This window comes from Buteo buteo, chromosome 2 (genome assembly GCF_964188355.1).
Source record: "Buteo buteo chromosome 2, bButBut1.hap1.1, whole genome shotgun sequence".
Taxonomy (NCBI): Eukaryota; Metazoa; Chordata; class Aves; order Accipitriformes; family Accipitridae; genus Buteo; species Buteo buteo.
The window spans coordinates 7,676,641-7,698,494 of record NC_134172.1 but is presented as its reverse complement, the minus strand read 5'-3'; the positions used below and the strand labels follow the sequence as shown (position 1 = coordinate 7,698,494).

Here is a 21,854-nt window from a genome sequence, read left to right as displayed (position 1 = left end):
AAGATTACTGGACTAATGAGCCACTTCTGTCAGATTCTGTGGGGATTGCAGGGAAACTCCATTATACAGAGGAATACTCCATTTCCAGCTGATGAATAGTTCCAGAGATAGTACTGTGCACAAACAGTATAAATATGGAAAACTTTAAAATTCAGTCTGATCTTGTTAAGATTGCTTTAAGATAGTTGTGGAGCTACTTCAGTCAATGGGATTAGTTTGGAAGTGTTCCAATTAAGAATTACGCTTTGTGGAGGCAGAAAAACATCTGTCAGGTCAGAACACATAAATCACAGGGTGCTCTTCAGCCTGTTGATTAAAATCAACAAAACCCCCTTTTTATCGTTTTTCATAATGTGACTGCTTTTATATAATGACTATACTTTCCTTAAGGAGCATATGCTTGGAATTCACGAAACGGATGGCTAGAGGTTAGATAAACTGAAAATGGCATCTCTGAGATGATCAGGAGACCATTTCCAAGTTGAAGATTCACATGCTGAAGTACTGATCATATGGTGAATCTCCAGCTCAAAAATACGTAGAGAAGAAAAGCACTTTAGAATTGTCCTTGACTGTAGTATAGATTTATTCTTCTTAAATCACTTCTAGGCAATCTCAGATGCTGCATGTTGTAGTTTCTGCATATTGTGATGGAGGCTAGTGTACATTTTTTAAACCCTTAAAACTGAGTGAATGCTGAAATACCAGAGTAACAGTGTAAGGTATTTACTACAGGTAGCATTCATGATGTTGTCCCAGACGCCTTACTCTCCCTGTCTTTCTGTGTCCTTAAAGACAATCAAAACCCCACCGAAAACCTAACTACACTTAATCAATCAAATTCTTCTGTAAAATCTCCTGAACCACTTAAGTGGTCTGACATCCTTTCTTAGTGTCTGCTTCAGTTGCAATTTCCCATGAAAATAAGTTTGTCTTTCCATCCCAAGATTTTTAACTTGGACTCGCTAGCATGTGTGTGTTTGGGGAAGTATCGCCCTTCTGAGCTCACGCACTCTGTTTCCTCGCCTGGTGCTTCAGCAGGGAAGAGCCTTTTTCACCAGACTGCTTTATGCTCAGTGTGGAGGGAGGAGATTCAGCGTTGTTGATAGCAGAACAAGTGACCCATACTCTGAGGGTACTTGCTGCCTTCCCTCTGAAGGAGTGAAGGGATCCATAGTGCATGTGTGGCTTGTGATTTTGCAGAGGGACTCTCTGTAATCCTGTATGCTCCATACAGTAAGCTAGAATGTATGAGCCTGACCATGTTAGCAATGGCTATCCTGTAGTTCAAGCTGTTTAAAATACAAACCCCCTTTCTCTCAGAAGGACTTTATCAAAGGATATTGCTTAATATTAGGCAATGGCTAGTTTGGCTCATGTTTTCCCCTCGTGTTCTTGCACCGTGTCTTGCAACTTATAGGTAAGATGAGAAAATGAAGAATATTCAAGTAACCCTTATGCTGGGCTGTGCAAAGTCAGTGTTTCGAGCTGAAAAATCTGCTGCCTTCTGTGCAGGTACTTGGAATCTTAAAGATTACTTAAAGGAAATAAATTGGTTTATTCTCTGGAGCAGCACAGCATCAGAATCTTCAATGCTGTCAGTCACTCAGCGCAAGCTTACTATTTAAAATAAAACTGAATTATAGTTATTAGCTATGTTGTGAGTATGGCTCAGTTTATACTTGCCCTTCCTGCAGTGATGGAGAAAATAGCTGAGGATTGCTGTGGAATAGGGGTTTACACTTTTCTTCCAAAAGGTTGTGTTCAAAACTGAAATTACCCTATTTTCCCTCTTTGATTTTGGAATAAGCGTTGGATGTGCATTTGTCTGCTGGTGTAGCTGGTAAAACTGCTAACATTTTTTTTAAATTATTTTTTCAGGGAATGGGCAGTTTCTCCTTACCTACTAATGTTGTATTCTCTCTTTACAGACTGCCGTTGATGTTTTTAAGAGGATAATTTTGGAGGCAGAAAAAATCGATGGGGCAGCTTCACAAGGGAAGTCTTCATGCTCAGTAATGTAATTCCACTGCAAAACCTGAAAACACTGGGAATACATTCTACCTGAAGAAGCAAAACTGCCCATTATCTTTAAGGATAAACTATGCTTCTTTTTTTTTTTATTTTATTTTTTTTTCTTCTGTTAACCTGAAAGATAAACAGTTGGTTTGGAGCCTTTCCCTTCAGATTATGTTAAACTCTGACTCCTGTGCAAATGGCTTCACTTCCATTTTCAAATTTTAAGCAATCATATTTTCAATTTATATATTGTATTTCTTAATATTATGACCAAGAATTTTACTGGCATTAATTTTTCAGTGTAGTTTGTTGGTTAGAATAATCATCAAAATGATGCATATTGTTACACTACTATTAACTAGGCTTGGATATCAGTGTTTCTTTGTGTTAAATGTATACTTGTAAATAAAATAGCTGCAAACCTTCAATGCTCTGTTTATAACGTTTTGTTGATTATTCCATATCAACTTTTTTTTTTTGTATGAAAAATGTTCACCTGCTGACCTTAAGAGGAGGCGTGAGATCCTTGGAGCCAGTGGATGGTTTGACTATTGCTCGGGAAGTTGTTTGCAAGTGATCCCAACCATTTTTTGCTGCTAGAACTCCAGGCTGGCCAAGTAGCTCAGCTGTGCTTTGTGCTCGTTCGTGGGAAGGAGACACAAGTGAAGTGACACCTTTGATTTGGAGGGGAAGGTTTGGGTTTTCAGTCAGACAACCTGCACTGTATTTTTCCTCTGTAACCTGTTAAAGAGTTGTGGAGTAAAGGGTGCGCAGATCTGTCCCAAGTAAAGGACCAGCATACACCTGCGCTACAGACTGTTCACATGGACTTGTAACTAGGAGTGCTGTCAGGATGGAGTGGATTTATCCAGGTCACAAATGTAGACTTGCTAAGAAAACAGAAATATCATTTAAAATAAATTGCACGTCCTGAACAAATTGATGTGGGTTGTTTATGATGCATTCCTGTATTTTTTTGCATCTGGATAGCACTGATAGAGGTGAGTGGTCCTGGCACCTGGCCATTCACAGTGTCGGGGTCCCAGCACACCTCTGGGCAGCTTCCCTGAACCAGTTGCAAGTTTTTGCTTGGCTTTTGGACTAGGGGCTTAACAAGCTTTAGTGTCTTAAGTCTGGAAAGAAACTACTTCAACTACATATTTAAAAAAAAATATGCAGTTGACCTACTTTGTGTTTAAAAGCAAAACAAAACCCCAAACAACAACAAAACAAATGAGGCTGATTTGGGGAACAATTAATTAAATGAAGTGTTTTTCTTGCATTTTTGTGTCCATTTGAAAAATTAATTTCTGGCAGGAATAATATGAAAGGGAAACTTGCATTGTTTTTGCAACCAGAATTAGCTTTTGCATTTTGGTCTCTGCTGAAAGACGCAAATTTAGCATGTCTAATTTCTTCATTTCTTGTACAATGGTTCCTTCATATTATATAGAAAATGGTCTAAAGCCCTCAATTAACAGTGTATGTAGAAAAACTTACTACTTTCTTTCGTCACCATGACATTAACTGGCTTCCTGGCAAAACAAGTTGCCTTTTTTTCCCCTCCATTTAGGATATTTCCCAAAGTTTCTGAAAACTCATTTCTATTACCTGAATTTTCACACCCTGTGTCACATACAGGTTCTTTAGCTGGGTGATTGTCATCCATGACAGATTGCTGAAGTTCAGCAAAGTCAGTGCTCATTCAGGGAAACCAGTATGTGCCTTGATTTCAGAACCAGACTGATCTGGGGCTGTGCAGTGGGTTTCCTTCACAAGAACCTGCAACAGTGGAATGAGGTTAGCTTGGCTGATAATGAAGTTGCTGAGGATTTGGAAAATGGTGAGTGGAACACAGGAACAATATGCATCTGTTTGGTAGTATCCTTCATTGGCTAATCATGAGGTGATAGATTACTTGTTGCATGACCAGATTCTGTGGCATTGCATCATGGACACAATGTTATGTGGTCTACATCACATGGTAGAAGTTCTAGAATACCAGAAACCTCAATGACCACATTTACTCTTTTTTTTTTTTTTTTTGTAAAATAATGGCTGCATGTGTACTGGTGATCAGTCTAAAGCCTGAGATAGCTGCGGCATTGGTGCTTGAGGTGTGCCAGCTGCTAAGGCTTTAGAGGAGATGGATGAGGAAATGTGCAACTTGATAGTCCTGGGCTAATCAAGGTCCTACCTTCCAGGGGTGAGGCTTTTCAGGGGGGCTTAAAGGCAAGTGCAGGTTCTCTGGATGATTTGCAATGGGAACTTCCAAAACTTCACATACATGTACTGCTCTTGCATTTTCTGTAACAGCTGATGAATTGAATCCATCGATGTACGTTGTTTCCTTTCTACTGTTGCTGGCTTATCCAGTAAGGAATGTAAATTATTCCACTTGTCCAAGCTTTTCTCTGCTAATAAGATCTAAAGAACAGCCATATGCAAGTCTTGGAGTTTTAATGAAATGTACAGTCAAGTGTGATCAGTGAACTACTTGTCCTTTGCTGTACAGAGACTTCAGTTGGCTTCTCAGCACCCTCCAGCAGTTGGAGTCTAACGGAGGCTGGGGCAGCCTCATGCTTCCTTATACTGACTTATGACTTGGCACGGGTTAGGTTCTTCACCGTGAGAGCCCTAAAACAGGGTGGTGGGCAATCTTGGAAGCCCTATGTTAGGTACAGAAGCAAGAAGTCGGTATCTAGCAAACTGCTGCTTGCCTGGAATTGATGAATTTGTACAGCCTTTTCTGGGAGCTGCCCTGATCCTTTGGAGGCTCCTGGAGGATTGTGATAAGTGGTGCATGGATTAAAAGGTAAGTCATGAAGGAAGTTCTCTGGCCCAGGCTAGAAAAAATTTGCTATACACTTTATAGGGCCCAGCCTTATTCTTAAGGGATGATCATTGGCAAAGATGAAAGTGCAAAGATCCTTTTCCTGTTGAGGAAACAAGCAAAATTTAACTACCATAAGTCAAGTTAAATTCCCATTGACTTGTGTGGATTTAAAATGTGCTGTTCTGGAAATGACTCCTGCTTTGCTTGTGCTCCTGTCCAACTCCTTGCTTTGCTGCGTGAATACTGAGAAACCTCACGGTATCCTGAGCCCAAGAGACTGAGCTGCCCATCTCCCAGCCTGCCACGCATGGAAGTGCTGAGGACGAGGAAAGCGGTGGGGCTGGCGCAGCTCAGCAAGTGGAAGATGGGCTGCAGGCAGAAAGTGGATAAGCGATCCTTCTTTTTCCTGTTTTTTCTATGCGTAGCAATCTTTATCCCTGCCAAATTAACTCCAGAAGAGGAAAGGCTTGGAGACAAGTCTGCTTTGGGTCTGTGGAGTCTTTTGCCTAACGCTTCTTCCCAGCTTCTGCAAAGGGTTGGTGAATGCGTGCTGGAGAAGAAAAAAGCTGGAAAAGTTTTTTTTTACTGCTGCCTTGTGTCTGCAGTAGCTGTATTGTAGTATGTGCACCAGGCAGCCTTATGTTGTTCCTCAACCGAGGGCAGAGGAGTGTGGGCTGAAACTGGACTTTGCTGAGGAAGTTCTTGCAGCGTTGGAGGCAATGGTGAAGACTTCAGGCTTTCCATTTTCTAGTTTCTTTGAACAGAGAAATTTTTATGTCCAAACTTGCACCCTGGAAGTGATGAAGGACAACTTTTGCAGTTACACTCACCTGTGCCAGAAACAAGGGTAAAACATCCAGCTGGGTCTGTCCCAACTTGCAGCAGCTTCCTTTGAAGTACAAGATGGGCAGCAGCCTGAAATGAGAAGGGTCTACCCTTTGTAATGGGTACGTATTTTTTTGTTTTTACCTTTTTCAAAAGAAATGTGCAATCTTACACCTTTGTTGCTAAAGAATTTGTGCTGCTGCTCCATGCAGGTGTCACGGGCTGCTGTGTGCAGCGTGGTACGAGCGCGGTGCAGGTGGTGACGATGCAGCCGGGCTTGCTGGGCTTACCCTGCTAATTGGCACTGCTGTGCTGTAGCCTCTTGAGAAGGAGAAATCAACAGGTTTTAATTAGTCCTTATGTAATCAGTACTGCTCATCTTCAGAGCATCTTGCTAATACTGCTTGCTAATCTTCACAACCTCATCTAATAAGGTCAAAATTACTCCCCTTTGACAGCTGGGGAGCAGGAGTGAGAACCTTTGCACAGATGCCTTCAACTCGTTATGGGCACAGTGGAAACATGGCTAAGCCAGGTCTGGGTAATGGGTGACCTCAGCATCCAGCTTTTTCTTAGGTGTCCTATTTCCCTACTGGAACCTTTCCTTTTTGAAATAAGATGAAAACTGAAAGGATTTCACGCAAAACCCTGGGCTTTCTGATGTTTTCCAAAAGGAAACCCAAGTCCTATCTCAGTCAGATGCTTACTGAGATGTGCGGTGAGCTGCACTGGTGCTGATCATAAGGCAGAATATTGCTGAAAACAAGCTTTTACAGATTTTTTTAATATCTATCTCTGCAATGCTGCTAATAAATATTTGGCTAAACCTGACCAGCAGGTCCCAACTCCAAGGTGAGGAGCTGTTTTCCCTAGAAGGAACCTGGCCAGATCTGAACTGGGGTTTGCTCAGGCAGCATGTGGTGTACCCAGGCACTGGAAATGGGTTAATCACCAGTGGAAATCGGTGCTTTGGCAACTGGTGTGAGGTGGGCTAGGTCTTGAGCAACATGGATTTAATATAGAAACTCTGCCTTGAGTCATAAGGATGGTTTCTCACTCTGTTGCTGCTCTGAAGTGGCCCACAAGATGTGCTCGTCCTTTTCAGCAGCGAGCCAAAAAATCTTCCATGGTTGTTCCATACCTAATGAGCTAGAAGTATTTCATACTGAGGTACGTGAAGAAATCTGTGAGCTTTTTAAAGCAAGATAGTGTTTTGAAAGCCCTGGGATACGGATGTTTCCTGTGCCTGGTCTTACGCTGCTTAGCAAATACTAAAAGCTCCTCCAGAAGCTGAAGCGTGGCCCTTTCAGAGGATGCGGTGTGAATCCTTGGCTGTTGCTCACTTAATTATTACTTGTGTGGGGTTGTACTGGCCATAGTAGGTAGCTCTGAGCAGAATGCTAATCCTGCTCAGCCTCTGCTAAGAAATATTCCTGTTAGCATTAGCGAGGTCACTCCCAAAGACTGACCTCCAGGCATCACGTGCGGCTCTCTTGACATCTCTGTGTCACAAAAGGAGCAAGTTTGACGTCTTCCTACCGTAACTTGGGTCATTTGGCAGCATCCTTCTGCCAGCACCACCTAATGCTGCAGATTATTGCGAGGCGTATTGCTGGGCCAGGCACGCGCGATTGCCAGCGTCTGCTGAGCTGCACGGAAAAATCACCACCATAAAGTAACAGCCCATGGAAAGAGGTGGTGGCATCTCACGGCTGCGTTTTGAAAACCGCCCAGCCTGGGCTTATTTATGCCAACATAACTTTGCTCACAATCCTTTGGTGTGTCATGGAAATCACTTTGTAAAAGGACAAGAGCTGTGCCCAGATCCTGTGTGTAGGCGCGATGCGGGGAGGAGAGTGGGGTGGTGGCCAGGAGCCACCACTTTTATCCATGCAGGGTGTTTTTGTCCTGGGTGGTTGAGCTCTGGTTTCTAGCATGTTTGGGTCTATCTCTGTGACTAGTGTTGGCACCGACAGCGTCCTGTGGCATCGAGTCCTTCCAGCCCCTGTTTTGTTGGGGACGTAACTGCAGGGTTACAAATGGACTTGAAACCAGCCTTGGCCATCTTGTGTGGTTGAGGTGTTCTGTTTTCTCACCCCCCTGGTTCTGGCTTGGAGTCGGAGCAAACTGTCTCTGACCGCCGCACTCCTCAGCCTCGCGGCAGCAAAGACAGGCAGGGATAGCACAGCCCGGAGCCGTCCCTGCTGACGTCAAGCCCGATTTCTCGCTCCCTCGAAACCAAGACGCGCAAAAAATATCTCAAGACTTTGGGGTTTTGTCTGTTAAAGCCGAACGCTCAAACTTGCAAATTCATGTTTTCAGTGCTTCATCCTTTAAACAGCCGCAGCCAAGGAAGGCTGCCCACGACCCTGTTAGTGTAGGGCACCATGGTGGGATGTGCTCCTGCACCTGGGCACGAGCAGGAGACAAGGACTGCCCCAGCATCGCGTGCCTGAAAGGCTGCTAGTGGCCCCAGGCTCTGCAGGCTGCTGTTTTCTCTTCTATTGGCAGCCTTTCCATCCTTTGCAAGGAATTAAAGGGGTTTGTCCAGGAATTATGATTTGCCATTCTTCAATATTCTTTTTTCCCCACTGTTTTCCTTTTTTCTAGAGATGGGTCTTTTGTTGTTTCGTATCTTTCATGTGGTTTCTCAAAGAAATGAGAATAAAGTTGTCACACCCTCTTTCCATCTCTCCTAAAATAGCTTTTGAACCTGTTGGACAACTTCTAACAAATCTAACAGCCAGGCACAAGTCTCAAATACATCAAGTTCCTGCACATTTAATTAAAGCTTGCACCTTAGGAGGAACAGGAAAATCCCATCATGAGACAGAGCCCGAGGAAACCAGGCTTTTGTGGTTCTGTAAAAACCTCCTCCTGCGGTGGTGTTTGCTTTACTGGGTACTTTAGGGCCAGTTTGTCATGGATGCTGTGGGTCTTCCTCTCCAGGCACCGAACAGCTCATGGCCAACGCAAAGAGCACGTGGGCTGTTACGACGCCAATGGATGGGAGAGTTGGGTCCCAACGCCAATGACGGGGCCACCTCGTCACCGTGGTGCTCCCAGCCATGACTCAGAAGAGGGACACGTCTCCTCCTTCCCTCCTAGGGCACTAAGTGCAAGGCCGTGGGGAAGGGCTGGTTTTGGGGATGCCACTAATGCCCCCTGCCCTGGCTGCCGCTCTTCCAAATGGGACTTTCTATGCGCTGTTACTTTTCTCACACCATCTGGTGACGAATTTAGCACCTAGAAAATAACACCAGCATTTCAATGAGGGTTTGGGTAGGGTTTTTTTTAATTCAATGAGGCGTTTATTCATTATTTCCTGTCTTCCATCAGAACATATAAACGTAAACAGCGTTTCTGTGATGCCGGGGCAGGTTTACCTGCATCAGCTGAAGGATGCATTTCTTCTCCAAACACAACATGCCACCTCCCTCCTCCTTCCAGCGCATCCCAGTCAACGCGACGTCTTCCAGCTCAGCCTACGTGTGCGTGCACACGCACTTATTAACTTTTATATCTTAATTGAAAGGGCGGCATACGTTTAAGCCTTCATAATGACATCCTTTCTTCCCAAACGGTCTTTAATCTTGAAGCGGTGAACCAAGGCAGCAGAGCGGGGTTGCTGAGCGAGGCTGCTGGCACGTGTGCGGACGGGAGCAACCTGCCAAGAAATGAGTTTTTAGGGTTCGGATTCGAAGTGTGTGCCTGATGGTCCGGAGAGCGGAGCGGCGGTGGCAGGGGGAGGTGACGGGGGCCCCGTGGGTGACGAACAGGAGGATTTGATGAGTAGGAGCTGGGTGTGAAGTCTCTTCCAGAGCTATTAAATAGCATAAAAGGCAAATCTCCTTTTAACACGGTACCCTGGTATGTCTCTGCGTGTTGGTCCATGGGCCAGCCCCTTTATCTCTTCCTAGCCTGGCTCATTAATATAAACTGATGGGGTTTATGGGCTTGGGGCTTCCCTTGCTATTTGCCCTGAGAATAAGACTGTTAAAGTCTCTGGATGCTCTTATAACACAAAAGAGGGGAGCATGAAGCAGTTTTTCCTTGGGCTGGCATTTGAGATGCCAGACTCTGAAGCTGTAATTGCAGCTATATGGGAAATATTATGTTACGGTCAACAGTATGGCTTAAAAAAATCCCTCTAATCCTGATTTATACCTGTGTCTTGGTGCTTCAGTGCTGAAAGATCACAACATTCATAAAAACGACTCATTGGTGGCTTTGAGAGACCGATCTTTGTGCTTCAGAGGGGATTAGGTCCTTGGCTTTCGAAGATGCTGTTTAAAGAGGTTTGAAGGTTGAATGAGAAACCGTTGCTTTGACGGATGGAGTGCAATGTATTATTGCTGAGGAGTCTTCCAAGAATGCTTGCTTTTGGCTGCCACACTGCAATAGGTGAGAAGCTGGGAAAAAAACAATAAAAAGAAGTGAACCCAATACAGAGAAACTACATGCTATGCTTAGAGATGCTGCTGTTTCCATATTTACTTCTTGTCTGCTCTAAAAAAAGAGGATTAAAAAAGAGAGAAAAAAGGGAAAAGGGGGGGGAAGGGAAAAAAGGGGGGAAAGAAAAGGGGGGGGAAAAAAAAAAGAATTTCTTCAAAAAGGAGCAGTCAATGTGCACCGCTAATCGGCCAAAGCCCTGCCAAGCAAATCTTTTGTCAGATCGTCTGCCCGAAATCAAAACCCTGGACTCAGCAGGCCCCGTTACTGGTGGTTCTGCCTACGAAGCAGGAAAGCGTAAAGCCCCCCGTTCCCACTGCTTTGTTAAAAAGCCCTCACGACACCAGCCCCGTCTCCCCCCTCCCGCTGGCTGCTATATAGCGGGGTGTCCAACCTTTCTGTCCATCGCAGTTTTGGTTTGGCTCCTGCTTTTGGTCTTGGATAGCAGCCAGCAGAAAATGTCTCAATACTCAGGAAAAGTAAGTAATGACCCAACCGCTTCCCTTTCAGCCTGGGACCGGAGAGCCTGAGCATCCTCCGGGTTGAAGGAGTAAGTTAGGATAATATCGCGGAGGATGCGACGTGAGTGGTGATACCGGGAGCAAATTTGGTAGTAGGGATGGGGAGGGTGCGGCAGAAGGAGCTGCGTTTTGGGAGCTGAGTTTCCTGTTTAAACATTCCTGCTGGAAATATGTGTGAGCAAGCATGAGGCGGCGAGAAGTGTCGTAAATGCGGGATGCGCTGCGTTCCCAGAAAAACAAATACGGTTCTTAGGAAAAAATGCCAGTGATGCCGTGCTCCTCTTGCTGGAAAGCAGCTAAAAAAAAAAACCAAAACCAAACCCAAACCATCCTAAAACGATGCATCTGCAAGAGATTCCCATCTGCTCAAAATGGGGCTCTGGCCGTGCCCCTGCTCCTCACCGCCGGCCTCTTCTCCTCCCTCCCCCAGATCACTTTCTACGAAGGCAAATGCTTCACGGGCAGAAAGCTGGAGGTCTGCGGCAGCTGCGGCAGCTTCCAGGACCGAGGTTTCCTCAACCGGGTCAACTCCATCTGTGTCCAGAGCGGGGCTTGGGTCTGCTTCGATCACCCTGATTTCCGAGGGCAGCAGTACATCCTGGAGCACGGCGAGTACCCCGATTTCTATCGCTGGAACGGCCGCAGTGACCACCTGGGCTCCTGCCGGCCCGTCGGGATGGTGAGTGGATGCCGCTCGCATTTCGCTCTCCCGGCTGGAGCATCGGTGGGACGGAGCTGCCGTTGGGCTTTATTTTTCCCTGAACCTTGTGAAAAAGCGTAATAAAAATCTGCGCTCTTTAGAAATAATACATCCTGTTGAGAAGGAAATAGTCTCCCAGGGAAGGTTTGTCCCTCCTTGGAGCGGTCTGCACAAGCCACAAAGCCGAGTCGCGGTTTCCCGTGCCTTCCGGGACACGTTGCTTTCCTTCCGTGGCATGAAATGCAGCGGCTTTAACGGGATGAGATTTTTCCCGTGGTTTTTCAGATGAGGTGGCAAGGTCCTGCCGGCGTCATGTGCTTTTTTTTTTTAATGTGAGTTGCTATGAAATACTTACAGAGGAATTAAGAAGGGGGTTCGTTGCCCAAGGCAAGTTTGAGCCGCGGCAACCCTGGCTCCCCACGCACCCCGAGGGGGAGCGTGCAGCCCGAGGGCTTTCTGAACCAGACCTATGGGGCAGCTGGGCTGCTCCTGGCAAATTTTAGCTGAATCCTCTGCTGTTACAAACCCGCTCCAGTAATCCTAAACTAAAACCGATTTTTTCTCCATACTAGATAGCCCTTCCCTTATGAAGCTTTTAAAAGCACCACCCAGAGGAAGGTTTAATTGGAAAGATTAAAAAGTAGCAAAATAAAATGAATCTGGGTTAGGTCTTTCCATTTGCCTCTCCTATCACTGATGACCCCTGGGGCAATGATGAACCCACCTGGAGCTGGTGGGGTTTCTCGCTGACCCCAAAGCTGCTTTTTGGTACAGCAATGCGTTTGTTTCAGGTTTGTAACATCCTCCCCAAAGCACCTCTGCGGTCTGTACAGGGAGGGATGCTCTGCCCCGGGTCCTGGAGCCCGGCCAGTATGAGGACGTGCTCCTCCTTCCCTGGCCCGTGATTTTCCCTGTGAGATGCCAGCGAGTGTTTCAAGGCATTTCTGCAGCGCAGATTCCCGGAGGAATGTTTGCTCAGGCACGGTATCCGCTCGGCTGCTGCCGGCGGCCGTGTGCTGTGGGGTTTGGCATCGCAGCCCGGCCTTCTTGTGCGTTGACGTTGTTTATTTGAAAAATGCATTTAAGTATTCTTTGAATTCTGCTTAAAAATATCCTTTCAGCTTGTTCGGTCCAAAATATCTATGCTGCAGGCTGCAGAAATCTCCCCAGGGGAATTTATATCATGTCACCCTCAAGTGCTCATGCAGCACTGATGATGCTAGGAAGTTTTCTTTTCTTTTCCTTTCTTTTAATTTTCCTTAAAGAAAGGCACAACATGTCCCATCAGGAATAGCAGCTACATGCGAACTGGAGGCAATGTAAATTGGTTTAGGGGGATAGTCTAACATCTTTGTACACTCTGGATATATACCTTATCTTGCTATGTGAGTGCATGGAGAGCCGGGGCTGTAGCTGATGCTGTATTTGGGATGGAGGGTTTGTGGGCCGCTGGGAAGGATCTTCAGATGGGCAAGGGGCCACGTGTGCCTGAGCACAACGCATCCCCTAAGCAATGTGTTAGCACGTGGATGGCAGCTGTAGGAAGGTGCAGCTGGGTGCGGAGATGAGGGTTTTCTGGCTGCTTTTCTGGTTGGCGTGGTGTGCTGGGAGGTGGCACGAGTTTGTGCGTGCTCTGTGCATGCCCGCACTGGTGTGTTGGACTGCTTTTCACATTCCCCTTCCGACACACCCTTCCATCTTCCTTTTTGTCTTATAAAAGCCGGGGAAATAATTTGCTGCCTTTTTTTTTTTTTTTTTTGGTTGATTCGAATCCCTTTGTCCCCAGCACGGCGAGCATTACAGGATTGAAATATTTGAGGGGAGCCATTTTAGCGGTCCCAGCCTGGAGCTGACGGAAGATTGCTCCTTCCTGCAGGGACAAGGCTGGGACAAGACCTGCATCAACGCCCTCAAAGTGTACGGGGACGGCGCGTAAGTAACCGCGTGTGTCCCAGCACGCAGCCGCTGCGGTGCTCCCTGCCCCGTGCCCTTTGTGCCCAGCACCGCAGGGGAGCGAGGAGGCTGCAGGGACTCCCCCCATCATGGAAAAGCCTGTCGATGCTGGGGGGACGTGGAGAAAGCCTAAAAAACTGAATTCAGCCTATGGTTTAAAGGTGAATGTTGGTGCCCCCCCGTTGAGAGCTGCTTCAAGGGGGCATGAATTTTGGAGGGTGGCTGCTAAGCACAAGCTACAAGAGCTCTGAGACACCTTTTTAAGGTGTATGAAACAAGAAGCCTAAGACCACCTTTTCTTTCTTTCTTTCTTTTTTTTAAATGTTTCTGTCCATGTTTCCAAACACTTCTTTAAAATCCACGCAGAGGATTTCGGGGAGGGCGGATGGATGGCTCCGGGTGATGCAGGTCAGGGCTTTTGCTTTGCAAGTGGCTTCTCCAAGGCTTGCTGCAATACCAGAAACCCCCTTCTTGGACAGCAAAAATGAGGCAGCGGCATCTGCCTTAAAATTAAATCCTGCCTCTGAAAGACAGCGGCAACTGCGATGGTGATGCACAGCCACCCCAATGGGCGTTTTTGGTCACCCTCGGTGTCCCATGAACCCGCTTTGCAGACATGTTACTGATGCTCAGCCCCATCCTCTTGCCCCTGCAGATGCTCTTAAAAGCCTTGGCAGGATGGCAGCTTTGCCTTTTTCTTGCTGTCAGGTAGCAATTTGCATTTTCTCAATGGTGTCGGTCCTTCTTATGTTTTTTCTCTTGTTGTGAAACGGGTTGTTATCTGGCCGTCTCCCCTTTCCTCTGTCCGACAATTATATTTTCACTGCAAGTGTGCTGGGAGCGGGGCAATGCCGTAAAATCCTCCCAGAGCCAGGCAGAGGGTGGCTGGAGCAAGACACGGGGCAGAGGGGAGCCCCTGCAGAGGAGGGAGCACAGAAACGCTCTTCTCCGCCTGTCCTGGACTGGATATTACCCATCTCACCTGTACCCAGTGTGGGACGTTGGACCCTTTCTGTCCAACGGCAATTGTCTCCCAGAATAGGAAAAAGGTTGTTGCCATCCAAGCCTGTGACATCTTGACAGCGAGTGTCCTGCAGGACCCTTTCTGATTCAACCAAGACCTCCCCTCTTCCAAAAAACCAGGCTTATGGTCAGGCAGTGGCTGTTCATTAAAACTAAGGAGCAGAGCTACCAGCTCCCGATGAGAAGAAATGGCTGGAGCCCACCAGAGGCTCTGTTAGTGCCGAGCATTTGAAGCAAAAGGCATTTGACTATCAATGCTATAAAGCCAAGAGAAAGCCTGTGAGTGCTCTGGCAAGAGCTTTAGGGCCAATTATTTACCACATGTGTCCCTGTAGCAGAGCCTGGAGCTTGAGAAATTGGGAAGCTGCCCAGAAACTTTCAAGCACTTAAATTTTTCAGATTGATTTTCCCCCTCCCCTGCAAAATACGTAAGGGCCACAAAGCTTGCTTTCCCTCGCAAGGGAGCCTAGACTGTTTATGTTAACATTACATGACTTCTCAAAGGCTTCGAGTAGCGATAAAAAAAATAGAAAAAAATAAAATGCTGAGTGGAGCGTGGTGAGGAAACTTGCGGAGTTTTGTAGCATTACATTCAGACCCTGGGAACATGGTTGTTACAAGCACATCAAAGGGTCTGTAAGAGGCCATTAAAAGGCAGGATGGTGCAGAGGGACCTGCTGGCTCCGGGCTGCAGGAGGAGACAGGGAAGGAGGAGATAGGGCAGCGGAGAGGTGAGACCAGGGAGGAGAAAGGGACACTACGGCACCGCTTTTCTCCTTCAGATGGACCATATAAGCCCAGATGACCCCAGAGGTGCTGCAGCTGTAGCTAGTACTGGGCTCAGCCCGGCAAAACCCTCCCAGGACCCATCCCAGGACCATTTGGGGAGGAGAGGAGAGGGGGTCACTGGAGACGAGGGGAGTTTCAGCCACAGGCTGTCTCCAGCTCATCCCCAGGCTGAAAGCGGGTCTGGTTTACCCTGTGCATGCTGAAAGCAGGTGTAAAGCAGGGTCCTCCTGAGCTCCCTGCCCGCCAAATTCTCGCTCTGTGATTTTCCCCCTTAATTCCCGCAACGCGACATCCGTTGGATACAAAAATATTTGCTTCCCCTTCAAAATCCATGGATGGTGTCACGTGCTGTTAAAAAGCTGTTGCCTGTACTTGTGGGGATGGCTGTGCCTGCGGAAAGTGATGATGGATCAGCTGGAAACGCAAGAATGGAGAGAAACGTCTGCTTTTGGCTTGGCGAGTGGTGGGACTGAGGGCGTCCAGCACCTTCCCCGCTGCCCTTTTGGGGCTGGCGACTGCTACCCCACACAGCCAGAAAAGGTGATGGTAAAGCTGTTAAAACCATGCTGGAAATGAGATTGCTATTTTGGAGCAGTTTCGAGATGTTACCACCTCCTCGGAAGCTGTTGCGGTTTGCGTGACGAGCGGCTTTGCCCGTCCCACGGGCAGAGCCAGCTCAAGTATCACATATGGTATCATCTGGTTTTAGATGAAGATGTGCGCTTCTTGTCCTCCCTTGTGCCTCAGCAACTCCACAGAGGATTGCTTAGAAAATACAACTTTAAAAAGCTGAATTTGTTTTACAGTCCAGGAGAGAATACACCAAAAGGGGCTTTTCTACGCTACAGTGACATAACTTGAAGGAACCAGACCAACCATTTATTCTGCTGAAGCATTTACAAGCATTTGGTAGATGTTCTGCAGTCAGGCTATGAAATATCAACCAGAACAGGTACCCAAACATCGCTGCTCAATAAACCTTACATCTTTCTCAGTAGAGGCAATAGCTGCTCATGGCACTGCTCAAGTCCTACGTGGAGAATAAGCGACCTCGAGCCCTACGGAAAGCATCCCACTTGGTTCAGGCTGAAGCTGCAGTGCTCCCCTGCTAGTTTTTCAGCACAAGCAGCCAGTTTTGGCTTATAAGGCTTGAGCTGGTTCCATGCGAGTTTTATTCTCGTGTCCTTTGGGTTTATGTGCTAATGAAACACAGCACTGAGATGTTTGAGGGCTGCATGCTATGTGCCTGGATCAGCTCTCCCATGCTGGGCTTGAGGACAGGATCATCTTTTTTTTATTTTCTGGGCTCCTGACTGACTTGATTTCCTCTCTCCCTGATGGTCTCAGAGAACGTAAATTTTAGGCAATAAAGGAACAGCTAAGTAAGCCATACAAGTCTTCACTCATCACCTTGCACTGCCAATACACTTCACTCCCATCTTTCTGCTATTCCTTTTATTCCTCTTTTTTGCAGCCTTCCCCTAAGCAGAGGGACAAGCTGGTGGGTTCTTATCACCACACCAGGTCATGCAGTCTGCTTCCATCTACCCCCAGGCCTGTCCCATTCCCTCAATGCGACTGCGCAGACACGTCAACCGTGTGTCTGGAGAGAAACGCAGAACTCTTGGGAAAGGCAGCGACTATGAGGTGCTGCTCTACCCCCTGCACTACCTCCAGGGTCCACCAGTTGTTGAAAGATGCCCTAAAGCAGAGCAGAGCTGGAAGATCCACCATGACCTGGTAGGCCAGCAATGCCCTGTGAATATCCCTGTCCTACCACCATGCAGTATTTTCAATAATGTTTGGTATTCTTAGCAGGAGGGAGTGATTGGAAGGTGCTGAAAATAGGACTGGGAGCTCTCTTCAGGAGTGCTTGAGGGAGGGGTGGTGAGCTGATGGAGAAAGAGGCCCATGATTGTCCAAAAATATGGAGAGGTACATATAAGCTGAAGGGATGGGGTAGAAAAGGAAGCAAGCCATGCATGCCATATGAACAAGGCTGGGGTGTGTATCTAGGGGAAGAGGATAATTTTATAAATTGTTCTTAATTAAGCTGAAGAGCTGAGCACGCTCTCCAACACCGTGCATCAGGTTATGTGGTGGGGGGGGACGGGACATGGCTTCAGAGCAATCTGCTGTTACACTCACATGAGCAGCGGGCAGCCTTCTCCACGCGCTGCAAAGTGAGCTTCAGAGGAAAAGTCTGAGGATGACTTTGTCACTCTGGTTCAGATATACACTGGCTGCAAAAAGCGCTAAAGAATGGAACTTGTTTGTAGGAAACGCCCGGGATCCGAATGCCTTGGCTGAGCACACTGCGGCGATGCTGCAGAAAAGGGTTGTGCAAGCGCGGGCAGCAGGGTGGAGGGGGGCACCAGGCAGGCACGTGCTCAACGTGCCAGTCGTATCGGTGCACAGGCAGGTCGAGAAGGGACCCACCACAGTCCCACCTGGTGTCCTCTCAGGAACACAAAATAAATCCAAATATGTCAAGGAGTCTGTAAGGTGGCTCGACTAAATACCCTAACCTTTTGCCTTTTTTTTTTTTTTTTTTTTTAAGAAATGCCCGTGGGTGGCTGGTTTTATAAACAGCTTTTTTTTCCTAGGCCTCCAGCTTTTTGCTCTGGGTCAGACTGATCTGAGTTCACCAGCTGTTGTCTGACCCCGGAGGCCCAGCAGTCTTTGACCCATCCAGTACTTAAAAGAGTTTCTCCCTGGAAATCCCACATACAGTAGGTCTCAACCCCAATGTCACAGCTGAATTCCTGCCAAGAGACAGACCACAGAAACCAAATGGACGATTGCATTTGTGCTCTGCTGTCGTTGCTGAGCCCATAGATGTGACAAGCAGCAGAGATCCTTATAAAATCCTTAAAAACATTGGGAAGAGACAAACAAGGCAGAGATGAGCAGTTCAGCATTGATGGGGTGACTAAAACTCACTAAAACTATCAGAGCAATAGCAAAACTTGGTTAAAAAGCATGGAGGATTTAAATAGAGGAAAGAGGTGGTGCTTGTGGCCACATTAAGATCATAGCACAGCGTGTATCAAAGGAGTAAAGGGAGAGAAGAGCAGTGAAATTTGTCCCTCTTGACCATCAGAATTGCTCCTGACTTGAAGACCTTCAAATGGAGAAAGGTGTAGCCAAGCTAGGTGAAGAAGTCAGGCATGCCAAAGTCACCAAGGTTGTTGAGTGTTGTATCTGTTTGACTGTATTCCAAGGGAAAGTTGTAGTTAATGCTGGACATACAGATAAAGTGAAGATAACTGAGCCAAGTCCTGCTCTCTGTTGGAAAGCATCAAATAGAGGCCACTGAGAATTACTAGCAAAGAGAGAAATTATTAGATGTGATTCCCATCATAGCTAATGAGTCAGTTCAAAGAGGTAAAATGTAGCGTTCGCTACGTATCAAGGTGCCACGCTTAGATCACTGGTCGGCCCGGACCAGGGAAAGAGACAGATAACACACGCAGTGTGAGCACCAACTTCCCCCTTTTATTGCGCAGTTAATTCCTTTTATACTAACAAGGGGAGGCGGGGTTACAGGTACATCACAAGGCTGCGACTAACCCTCTAACTTTCCGTGACGTCGCGAGATCTTCCGAACGCCGAACCCTACAGTAAAACATCCTTCAAGCATTGCACATATCTCCTTACAGTCCAAAATGGGTTTATCCAGGTGCGGAGGGGACTCATGTCCTTTAGCACTCTCAAATGCTATTAAATTGTTTCTGTTGCACATGGTAAAGCTCAGAGAGATCCATTCCTACAGCAATGTGAAGCGGGCTGCACCTGGTCCCAGGCTTCATCGCTGGTGTAACCCAAAACAACTTCTTCTAAAGGCAAGGTCCAATCTGGCTGTGGATAATAGCCAGGCTACGCTGGAAATGGGGGGAAGCGCCAGCAGTTGATTCCACCAGGGGCATTTTTGTGCACAGGATGGGACCAGGACTGCAGAGGGACCATCAGGCCCCAGTAGTTTGCAGAACTGCAGTGCCTAAATGTAGCTATTCAACGTGGGCATGAGGCCACCTTGCATGACCACGCTGTTGGGACCTAAGTAACCCTCCCTTTCTGCCCAGGTGGGTGCTGTATGAGGAGCCCAACTACCGAGGCCGTATGTACGTGGTGGAGCGGGGCGAGTTCAGCAGCTTCAATGCGTGGCAGGCGCGCAGCGCGAGCGTCCAGTCCATCAGAAGAGTCATCAACTACTTCTAGCTCAGCTTTCATCCTACTAGCAATAGCCTGCTGAGACCGGGCATCACCCTCCTTCCCACTCGCTGACCTGTAGAATAAATTGTTAAATACCAGCTTTCGGCTCTCAGTACTTTTTTTCCATCACTTGCATGAGTTCGAGAGGGAATGGACTTGTAACATTTCTAAGCTTGATTTACATGCCATGAATATGCTTTTTTTATTCTGCAGTGATTTATAAGGAGGACATGGGGGTGATGGGCCAGAACTGGTGATGACAAGCAGATCCAGGAACTCGCTCCCCGGCATGGCTGTGGTCTGACCCATGTTCACCCTGCCCTGTCCAGGGCCACCAAGCGATGAACCCAGCTGACTCCTGATGCCTGGAGGGTGTCACACTGCTGCACGCGTGTGTTGCGAGCGCAGGCGCACAGCCGTCAGATGATCTGCTCATGCCACACGATGACACACGTGAGGATCGTGTCAGGATCTGACCGACTCGTGGCATCTGTCTGAGTGCAACGTACTGGTCCTGATGCAAAGGTGATGGTAGAAATCATTTGTCCTGAGTTACTTTGACCTTCGATCCGCACACATTAAAAATGTATGTTTAAAAAAATTCCCTGAAGGCACAAAACCTAAGCAATCTTCTTTTTGCTCCCTGATTCATAAGCCCTTCAGCTGACAATGACATTTTGTGGGGGTGGCAGCAAAGATAACAGCCACAGCACTGTCACTTTCCGCACAACCCTCTTCCCATCCTTCTGCCCCTTCGGTGCTTCCAGCCCATCCCAGTTGTTTCGGTGCCCCTGAACCCCATTTGGTGCTTGGCAGCCGGGATGGGAACAGCCTTGCCCACTCAGGTACAGACCATCCACGACAGCCTGGGCACTTCCCCTTGCATTCAGCACCCAAAAGTCAGGTAGCTTCCTTTCTGTAAAATCATAAGCTGTGTTCAGTATTAGCCAAGAGTGTTTCTGGCTATTTCGGAAAGGGGTAATTTTATTCTTTTCACTCCATTATTCTATTAGCTGTTAAGACTTGGCTGTCTGATGGATCCTGACAGGCATGGGCATGGTGCTGGCAGAGCTGCAAAGCTCTGTGTTAATCCAGTGGGAAGGCTGCTGATTTAACCACTGTCCCCAGCCCTTCGAAGGGACGTGAGCAAGGCTGACAGGTCCCCAGCACACTGGAGCACAAGGCGCAAGTGCCCTCAGGGCTGCTCGGCTTTGCAGGTCCTCAATGGGATCCTGCCCTTCGCAGAGCTGTCGGGAAGAGCAGGGGTCTGTGCTCTGTGCCCAGGCAGGGGGCTGGTTGGTCCCGTACTCCATCCCGCTCTGACGCTGGATCTGGCTGCCACTCGATCAGTTCAGGCTCCTCTGCCTTGTTGTTCGTCTTTCCAGTTAGAGCTTCTTGGCTCCCTGTGGATCTCTTCCAGTAATAGGACTGGGGCAATCGGTAACAACTGGGCCTGTGTGAGAGGGACACGTGCTGCTGCCGTGATGAAGTGGTGCCGTTGGTAGAGATGCGTCAACTGAGATTTGCCCCAGATGCACATACGCCATATATGTGTTATGGAGGGGGGGTATGGAGATACAAAAAAAAAAAAAATCTACTTTGTGAATTTAACAATAGATCGGGTGACATTTGCCTTAGCAGTGATACAAGCAATTATGTCCTCTTGTAGACAGCCTACAGTCTGGATGTCATCCTCTACCCAAATCATTGCAGAAGCACTATAGTTACACCATACCAGCTCTGCCCTGCAGTGGTTGTGACCTGGGTGGCTTGTGGTGACACATGGTCCATTGGAGCCATAAAAATATTTAAGCATCTTTAATGGATAGCAAGGTATTTCTGTGTCAGAGAAGAAGGCAGGGAAATGATTCATTCATTGAGTGGGATGCACAAATGTACAACTCGTGCATCAACTCTTGCGTATTTCATTTTCTTTTAATTAAATGCAGCTTACGAAAGATTTTAGGAGTCCTTCCAGGATTAGTGTTGCTCTTGCTTCATGAAGGCTCTAATCGGCTCCTGAGCTCAATGCACTCTATTAAAAGTTAATATTCAGTCATATGCATTGCTCTCTGTTGTGACCTTCTGGCGATTAATCTGTTAAAAACCCCAAATGTGGTCCCAAAGAAAGACAGGCATTGAATTGTGACTAGCTTTAAAGGAGGCTTTTCATTCATTTGAAGCATGTTCAATGTCACAGTGCAGCATGAAGGATAAAGAAACAAAGGCTTTAAAATATACACTAACTGGAATCCCAGATGCTGCAAGTAGTTGGAGGACAAAAGAAAAGAAAATAACGAACAACCATCCACGCACATTCCCCTGAGAACAACAGTGTAAGCCCAGAAATCCCCACACCTGGGTTTCTTGACACTTGGTGCACACAGCCAAGGGGGGTGACTGTCCCACTAATGTTGGGGTCAGACCTGCGATATCACAGATATTCTGTTGTATGGCTTCCAGTGTTCGGTGGTTCAACCTCCCTCCGTGCAGACCAGCCCTTAGAGGGACCCACTGACAT

The 21,854-nt window shown here is 47.2% G+C and overlaps 2 protein-coding genes across 3 annotated transcripts in view; both read left to right on the top strand.

Moving 5' to 3' along the window:
- The window catches only part of RHEB (Ras homolog, mTORC1 binding), a 43,302-nt gene extending 40,855 nt beyond the window's left edge, over positions 1–2,447 (top strand). For both annotated transcript variants that reach the window (XM_075045015.1, XM_075045005.1), the window contains one exon: positions 1,932–2,447. In XM_075045015.1, coding sequence (XP_074901116.1) covers positions 1,932–2,024 — 93 coding nt within the window. In that variant the 3' untranslated portion in view covers positions 2,025–2,447. The remainder of the gene's footprint in view (positions 1–1,931) is intronic.
- Positions 2,448–11,024: 8,577 nt separating this feature from the next.
- On the top strand, positions 11,025–19,381 carry CRYGN (crystallin gamma N). Its single transcript, XM_075022440.1, is given in 4 exon segments — positions 11,025–11,073; positions 11,076–11,332; positions 13,140–13,285; positions 19,204–19,381. Coding segments are annotated over 4 exon segments (588 nt in total). The 3' UTR covers positions 19,340–19,381.
- Positions 19,382–21,854: the final 2,473 nt, after the last annotated feature.